Here is an 8631-nt window from a genome sequence, read left to right as displayed (position 1 = left end):
TTTTTTACGATGAAATTCCTAACTGAGCTGCCATTTTCGTACCGTAAAGTCTATGATTGTTGGTTTGATAATGTATTACTGAAAAACGAAAAACGGTACCAATGTTGTTCTTACGGTAAAAAAACAAAAAACAGATAGCTATATCGCCAGAATTTCTATTATCATTTTTAATGTTTACAGTTTGATTGATAACTTCTATTGAAATCATGAGTCAAACAGATATTTATGGGGTTTTTTTTAAACAATGTTTTGGAAAGCAGGAAAAAATATATATTTTGCTGCTTTAATAGATAATAGTAGATAATATTAAAGTTTAAAATATATGCAATTGCCTGCAGTATGTGTACCCGTATTTCCTTGAATTAGCGCCGGGGCGGTAATTAATTTAAAACCTCTGCTCACTCCGGCGCTTACCAAAGGCATGCGGTAAATTTAGGCCTGCGCTTATAAATTTAAAACCTCTTCTCACTCTGGCGCTTACTAAATAAAAAAACTTTACTATGGTCTTACTTTCACTTATAAATGAAGTCCATGCGCCGTTCCTTCTGAACAAAAGCATCGATAACTTGTTTATAGAAGTCTTCCTTATCTTTCTTCAGTTTTAAAAGTCTCTCTGTCTCGATGGAGATCTTCCTTTAATTATTACCTCCTGCTTCGATTGAAAGTCCAGTTTGGAAAACTGTTGTTGTCACTTCTTCTGCAGCCAAGTAGTCGCAAGAATGATTCCTGGGATCACTAGCGCCCTCTACCACCATGGGGCGGGAGTCATTTAATGACTCATATTTGACACACGCAGCTATATTAATAAAACATTTTTACTGTTCTTTTTAGCATATTCAATAGCTTGGACCTTAAATCCTACTGAATAGCTCGTTATCTTTTTCCCTTCATGCGATTTTAAATGATTGAAATTAGCTTCCTCCGTTTTGGAAAATGATGCCTTGAAAGGTGAAGTGTCACTCGTGACGTGACGAGTTTGACCCGCTGGTAAAACGAGGCATATGCTAATTATTCTGCGAAACGAGTTTGACCCGGCGATAAATCGAGACATGCGCTAATTATTTGGCTAAACAAGTTTGACCCGGCAGTAATTCTAAGCATGCGCTAATTCTAAGCATGCGCTAATTATTTTGCAAAACGAGTTTGACCCGGCGGTAAAACGAGGCATATATATAATATATACCCGGCGGCAATTCAAGGAAATACGGTATTTTTTTTAATGTCAATATGCAAAGAACAAGTACATTTACTTAAAGTACTTTACGTATCATTTCCAGGCTTTTGCGGGCCAAATAAAATGATGTGGCGGGCCAGGTTTGGCCCCTGGACCTTGAGTTCGACACATGTGGTTCAATGTTTCACAACTTGCTGTTATTTACAAAGGAACTGAACAGCACAATTCATAAAGGTGTGTGATCCTTGAATGGACCAATACATATCCTGATAAGTGTTTCAACAGTGCTGTTGCTTATTAAAACAGAACCACACCAAACAATCCATCAACGGTACTTAACCATTGAGAGGCTTCCAACAGGATGTTCTTAGAGAGAATTGGCCACTGAGCTTAGAGTGTTGCTGAGTGTAATCAGCAGTTAGCAACTGATGTACAGAGAGACTGGAAAAGTCACAGGATTGCAGAATGTATGCCATTCTGTGAAATTGTAAAAACAAAAAAGTCACCTATTGTGAATTTCCTGTTGGAGAACAAGTTCTGTAAAAAGTAGAGCTGTCAAACACTACATTAATTGTAATTCATCACGATTAATCACTATAGGTTACATCACACATTCAATTTCATTGTCAGGATGTCGTACAATACATTTTTAAAAAAGGTTCTACTTAAATGCACGTCCTTTATTGCTTCAGTAGAAGGGGGACAGGGTCTACTCAGTGTTGCCAAAGTAGCTATTGGCTGTCATAAAATTAGCTAGAAATTGCTTGATGAAGCCATCGCCATATTTGCGGAATTAATTGCAATCGACGCATCGTGGGAGTTTAAAATGGATAAAACTGCAAATTATCTTTCTTCTGTTGAGCCTTAAATTTAAATTTAAATCAATATTGTTCTGCTTTATTAAATGTTAGAGTATCAAATGTGATCAAAACACTAGAGGGTTGTGAAATTCACAAACTAACCTAATCTAATGACTGGCTCATTAACATGAGCGATGGGACATTGCAGTGATTTATTTTAGTGTGACATGACAGTGAAATTCATAATTTGCTCTGTAAGCCAAGGCTGTAACAGCGGTAGCTTTGCACATTCACATTTCATTTGCCATCTGGATGCGCAGGGGTCTTCTCTCTGCTCTGACAACAGCTGGGACTGCTGCGCGAGGCAACTGTCAACCTGACCTGTGATTATTAATCATCGTGTTTGTGCTTAAGAAATTTCTCCATGACTTTTGTTCTCGACTTCTTCCGACTTTATGAGCTTGTCTTGTGTCATTTAGTCAACTGACAGAGGCATTATTGCCTCAAGTGGTGGAAAGGTGTATTACAACAAAGTAGCACTTCAGGCCCTATGGACCACAGCTAAGAAATATATTTCTGGCAGACTTATAAGGGACGCTAGCGGCCCTAGGCCCTAAGGTTAGGAAACACCGATCTTAATTCCGCTCATGGAGTATTTTGAAGCCAATTTTGCCAGCAAACACACCAGGTAGGGTCTCCTCAGTTATCTTTGTACTAACGTATGCATTGACCTTTTGTAACAACCAGAACCACCTTTCAGTAAGGTTAAGGTAAAGTTAAAGTTAAAAAGTTAAAGTCCCAACGATAGTCACACACACACTAGGTGTGGTGAAATTATCCTCTGCATTTGACCCATCCCCATGTTTACCCCCTGGGAGGTGAAGGGAGCAGTGAGCAGCAGCGGTGGCCACACTCGGGAATCATTTGGGGATTTAACCCCCAATTCCAACCCTTGATGCTGAGTGCCAAGCAGAGAGGCAATGGGTCTCATTTTTATAGTCTTTGGTATGACTTTGGTATGAATCGGGGTTTGAACTCACAACCTTCCAGTCTCTGGGCGGACACTCTAACCACAAGGCCACTGAGCAGGTCAGGAGCATTTGCTGTCAAAAACAAATTTTACAATTAATCTACGTTTATACAAAATTAATACCATTATGTATGTGAGATTAATCATATGCATTAACGTGTTAACTTGGACAGTAGTGGAAAAAAAAGGAAGTGGCACAGTTGGACATGTGCACTCAAAAACCTAGAGATGAATTGAAATTCACCTATAAAAGTTATGTTAATTCTAAATATATGTTCATGCTGAAATTTTACTCGAAAGGCCACATTTTTTTGTCCTTAGTAAATATTGATTGAACCATCCATCCATCCATCCATCCATCCATCCATCCAATCACATGAACGAAAATGTGACATTTATTTTGAAAACTGTTTCCAAATGCGTCCATCATGTATTCTTTGAGTAATAGCTAGATATTTCTTGTGTTCATACAAATATATATATATACATATATATATATATATATATTTTTTTTTTAAATAAATGTGTTCTGTTACCTCTGATAGTTTCAGCTGTAGCTTCAGCCTTCGTCAAAACTGCCACTGCTTCCTGGAAACTGGTTCCCTGCGCAAACACAAGAAATCTCAAACGGATAACGTTTTCGATGGTAGTTCCTGCAGATTCATTTCATTTCCTTCCCCGCCTGACGCTAAATGTAACTCTTTAGCATATGCGCTTATAGTTTAGTTGCTTAGAAATACTGTCTGTGTAATATAGTTTTTTTTGTTTAACTGTTAAAACGTCGACATTTTGTGCCACTGAAACTGTTCTCCCCTTAAGCAGAATTACTTTAGCATCCCGTTGACCCCGGAAATGTTTAATCAAAGAAAAGCGTCATTTTGCATTGTGCTTCTCAGAAAATGAAAGTCGTATCATTAAGTCGAGGGTCATCACAATTTCCAATTTCTCCCCGTGGTGTGAAATGAAACCGACATGCATATTAAAGTGGCTTTGAAGAGGAAATTCAATTTCCCCCTTTCTGTTCCCTAACTTAGGAAATAAATTAAACGCTGCCTGAATTTGAAATCTAATTATGGTGCACAATCATGCAGGCTCGGAGATGCCGTTTGGTCAACAACACCCCTAGGATGAATATAGAGTTGGAACTTTTCCCTAAAAAATATATTTTATTTTTATCCTCTGCTGCCCCTGTCTCGCTTCATGAGAAAGACAAAGAGACATTTTGTCAACAGCAAATATACAGTTCACGTAGTCTTTTGGATTTTAGTTGAGGCAGAAAATTGATAATAAAGAATCTTTGAAGTCTTTGAATGTTGAATGAGAAAGATGACCACTACATACAAGCTAAAAACACCATATGCAGACCACAAATGGATATAATGGAATGCCATAACTACAGTGAACATCATCTCCCTACTTATTTATGATGCTGAGGGACACTTCGGCTCGTTAAAATTCTGCTCCACACTGTTCACACTCGTTATGAAAGACAAGAAGACAGATGTATTTTTTTTAATGCATTCTAACACATAAATAAAAGGCAGTTTGCAATGGAGTCAATGGGAGGTCCTCATAAAACACAATAGATAACCATCCAAAAAGCACCAACAATACTCCCTTTGCCATTCGTGACCTGAATATTACCATAGTATTGGTGATATTGTTATCATAAGCGCTAACTCAGACAAACTATTCTTAGCGGTGCCGTGATCAGAGAGGTAACTAGCTTGTGCTGACATATTGACATCATAAGCTGGTGAGCTGCTTTCTCTCCTAGGAGCTCTTGAAAGTGTATTCTAGATCATAAATAACGCCTCTCACCTTGATAGTAGAAGGATGAAGGCATAATCCGACAAGTTGATCAACTTCGTCATCAACTTTAGAGCCGGAAATGGAGAGAAAGACATTAAATGACGTTAGGTTTCTTTGCGAGGATTATTAGTCATTCTTCATCTAAATTGGAATATATCAACATCCCATCAGTTGGCACACCGGTGAGAGCCGACATTGTACAGTACGTGATTATTAATTATGTTTTTTTGCTGTTATGAAGTCAGTTTGCAGTGAATAGTAATCAGTGATGATGCACCGCCGCATGCTTAAAATTAGTAATACCTAAATATTAAATGTTATTACGAATGGGTCTGTCACTACATTACATATGTACTAACAGCATGTATTTAAAATGATAATGGAAGTGTTTGAATGTTTTTAGAGCACTTTGTTGACTCTTATAGGCTCCATTGTAAGCAAACTTTTGCTCGCTTTTATTTGCTGGTTAGAATGCATAAAAAAAGAAAAACATTTGTGTTATTGTGTAACATAAGGATTGTGAATGAAAGGCAAAATTCCAAAACAAGTGCAGTTCCCATTTAATTATGTTGAACTAGAGTTCAAACCTAATTCAGCTGTGCTGTTTAATTTGGGTGTGAGGTCAACTGACACAGAAGTGCACAAATAGCTTGGATTCCTAATATCGTCGTTAAACAGTGATAGCAAATCAATGTTTGAATTTGATAAGAAAGGATTAGGTCACATTTGGGGATTTCTTTTGCTGGAATTGAAGTAACTAGGCATTGAATTCTCACTCAGTGCAAGGTCTCAGTGACATTACAAAGACATTCATATGAAGTGGATGCGTGGAAGAACCATGTAGAATCATTCATGCCCACCAGTTTGCATGAATTCCACCATCAACATTTAGTCTGTAGCCAAGATGCGGCGACTAGGGCTTCTTATCTGCTTGTGACTGACTCGTAATGTTAATTTTAGTCATAGGAGACATTTCTGGGTACACAAGGAAGCCGGTGAAGGTGATGTATTTGGCATGGTTGCTGTAAGCTCCGAAACCATCTCTCTGGTGGGAGTACAGCCACACGGTGTCGCCTGGTTTCAACGACAGCATCAAACTCTGACTCTGCAGCGCTTTCTCTCCGTGACTGTCGTCATAGATCATTGCCTGCACTTCGAGGTGGTTCTTCATCAGCTTGACGGAGAGAGTCTTCTGCGGAAGCTTGCCTACGTTGAAGGAGAAGTAGTAGGCGCCAGGAATGCGACAGGTGAACATCCCCTCGGTTACGTTGAAGTCCTCCCCGATGTTCACGAATGCAGTGTCAAAGCTGACTGGCTGGTGCTGTGGCGCTCCTACTTGATTTATTCCGATTATACTCTGAGTGCGGCCAACTGAGAATGCAGATCGTGGATCAGCCTCCTCCTCCTCCTCGTCATCCTCCAGACGTTGCAGCCCCTTCTCACCCATCGGGTTCCTCAGTTCAGACCCAACGTCTACTGTGGCTTGGTTATCATTCCACAGCGGTACATTGTCCTGCTGGAGTTGCTGGGGTTTGTAAGCAAGATGGTGCTGCTGCTGGTGTGTCTGGTAGTCGTAGGTGTCGGGGTAGACCAGGTAACCATTGAAGGTGGTGTAGTGTCCAGTGTTGCTATAGAGGGCATAACGAGGATCGCCATGAAGACGCAGCCATATAGTGTCACCAAACTCCAGTTGCAGCATAACACTCTGGCTCTGTACCTGTAAGGAATGCAAGCAGGTTTTACATTGACTTTAGATCAAGGAATCTGGACTGTAGCAACCATTGTTTCCACTGTCCACCAGAACACAACCCCTTAAACCAGACCTAAGCAAATTATGGCCGGGGGGCCGCGCCGGGCCGGACATTCGCAAATAATTTTTTTAGATCTTTAAGAGCGAAACTGTAGCTGCCATTATGATGTGCAGTGATGTTTTCAAATTACCGTAAGTCTTGAACTATACAAAGTATTTCAATGGTTAGAATCTGCGCTTTTGCATAATATACTAGTGCCGTGTTTTTCAACCACTGTGCCGCGGCACACTAGTGTGCCGTGAGATAGTGTCTGGTGTGCCGTGGGAAACTATGCAACTTCACCTAATTGGTCCAAAAAATATTTTTTGCAAATGAATAATCATAATAATGTGCCGTTGTCTAGTGCCTGTGCTGTGTAGCGCTTGGCAGGGTAATCTTGTAATACTCCATATCAGTAGGTGGCAGCAGGTAGTTCATTGCTTTGTAGAAGTCGGAACGCGTCGAGGATGGTTTGCCGTGATCCCAATATGCAGAGCACAGCGGGAGACAGCGTGCAGGTAAAAAGGTATGTAACGCTTAAACCAAAAATGAACAAAAGGCAAGCCCCGCTAGGAAAAGGCACTGAAGCATAGGGATGGCTATGTAAAACAAAAGTAAAACTGAACTGGCTACAAAGTAAACAAAAACAGAATGCTGGACGACAGCAAAAACTTACAGCGTGTGGAGCGAAGACGGCGTCCAAAAAGCACATCCGTACATGACATGACAATCAACAATGTCCTCACAAAGAAGAATAGTGTACGCACACCTTCAATAGTCTTGATTGCGAAAACAAAGCAGGTGCGGTGAATAGCGCTCAAAGGAAAGCTGCTACAGGAGAACACCAACATAACAGGAAAAGTCGCTAAAATAACAGCGCAAGACAGGAACTAAAGCATGACACACAGGAAACAACAAACTCAAAATAAGGCACAACAACCTGGTGGAGTTTCATTTTTTTACCTTTTCTGCTGGTGGTGTGCCTCTGTATTTTTTTTAATGAAAAAAATGTGCTTTGGCTCAAAAAAGGTTGAAAAACACTGTACTAGTGACTATGGTAATCTAATCTAATCTGGTTAGTGCCTTGCATGGCAGCTCCCGCCATCAGTGTGTGAATGTGTGTGTGAATGGGTGAATGTGGAAATAGTGTCAAAGCGTTTTGAGTTCCTTAAAAAAGTTAGAAAAGCGCTATACAAGTATAACCCATTATGGTAATCTAAGTCACAGCATCTCAGATGAGGCACCAAGCAGTGTGGGTGGGGAGCGTTTCCACAGAGTGTTTCCAGAGCGGCCAGACTGGGTGTCAGGGACAGATGCGGAAGGAGATTTTTACAACAAAGTTCTAAAGCTTGGTGATATATCTGATTTTAGTTGTTGTTTTTCCCCCTTCGCGTTCATATTTGGCTGTCTGTTACATTTTTGTTGCGTTTCGCTTGATTGTAAAATATGTCGATCGAGAGGGGGTGTGACATTCATATGTTGTCAATATTTAGTGTTTTATTGTTCATAGCTAATATTGTAAATCCCACATTCTTTATTTTCATGTACATTCTGGGTGTCTCATTCAGTAAAAAAATTTAAAATTCCATTCTGTTTTTAAGGCGGTCTGTCATAACGTTTTTAGCATTCAATCATTAAAGTTAAAGTTAAAGTACCACTGATAATCACACACACACAGGTGTGGTGAAATTATCCTCTGCATTTGACCCATCCCCTTGTTCCACCCCCTGGGAGCAGCAGCAGAGGCTGTGCTCGGGAACTATTTTGCTGATTTAACCCCCAATTCCAACCCTAGATGCTGAGTGCCAAGCAGGGAGGTAATGGGTCCCATTTTTATGGTCTTTGGTATGACTCGGCCTGGGTTTGAACTCACGACCTACCGATCTCAGGGCGGACACTCTAACCACAAGGCCACTGAGCAAACCTCACACATTATTGTGAGTCTTTGTATCAGTGTTCCTAAAAATCAGATATACCTGCCCCACAGACACATTTTATTCTCTAAATTTGCCCCCCCCAGTCAAA

At 40.2% G+C, this 8631-nt stretch overlaps 1 protein-coding gene across 2 annotated transcripts in view; it reads right to left on the bottom strand.

Annotated features, from left to right (window-relative positions):
• Positions 1-236: 236 nt before the first annotated feature.
• The window catches only part of LOC133616029 (complement C1q tumor necrosis factor-related protein 4-like), an 83823-nt gene continuing 75428 nt past the window's right edge, over positions 237-8631 (bottom strand). For both annotated transcript variants that reach the window (XM_061975013.2, XM_061975014.2), the window contains exon 3: positions 237-6533. In XM_061975013.2, coding sequence (XP_061830997.1) covers positions 5730-6533 — 804 coding nt within the window. In that variant the 3' untranslated portion in view covers positions 237-5729. The remainder of the gene's footprint in view (positions 6534-8631) is intronic.

Source organism: Nerophis lumbriciformis, linkage group LG15 (assembly GCF_033978685.3).
Source record: "Nerophis lumbriciformis linkage group LG15, RoL_Nlum_v2.1, whole genome shotgun sequence".
NCBI classification, from domain to species: Eukaryota; Metazoa; Chordata; class Actinopteri; order Syngnathiformes; family Syngnathidae; genus Nerophis; species Nerophis lumbriciformis.
The sequence above is the reverse complement of the archived record's forward strand: the minus strand, read 5'-3'. Positions and strand labels throughout refer to the sequence as shown.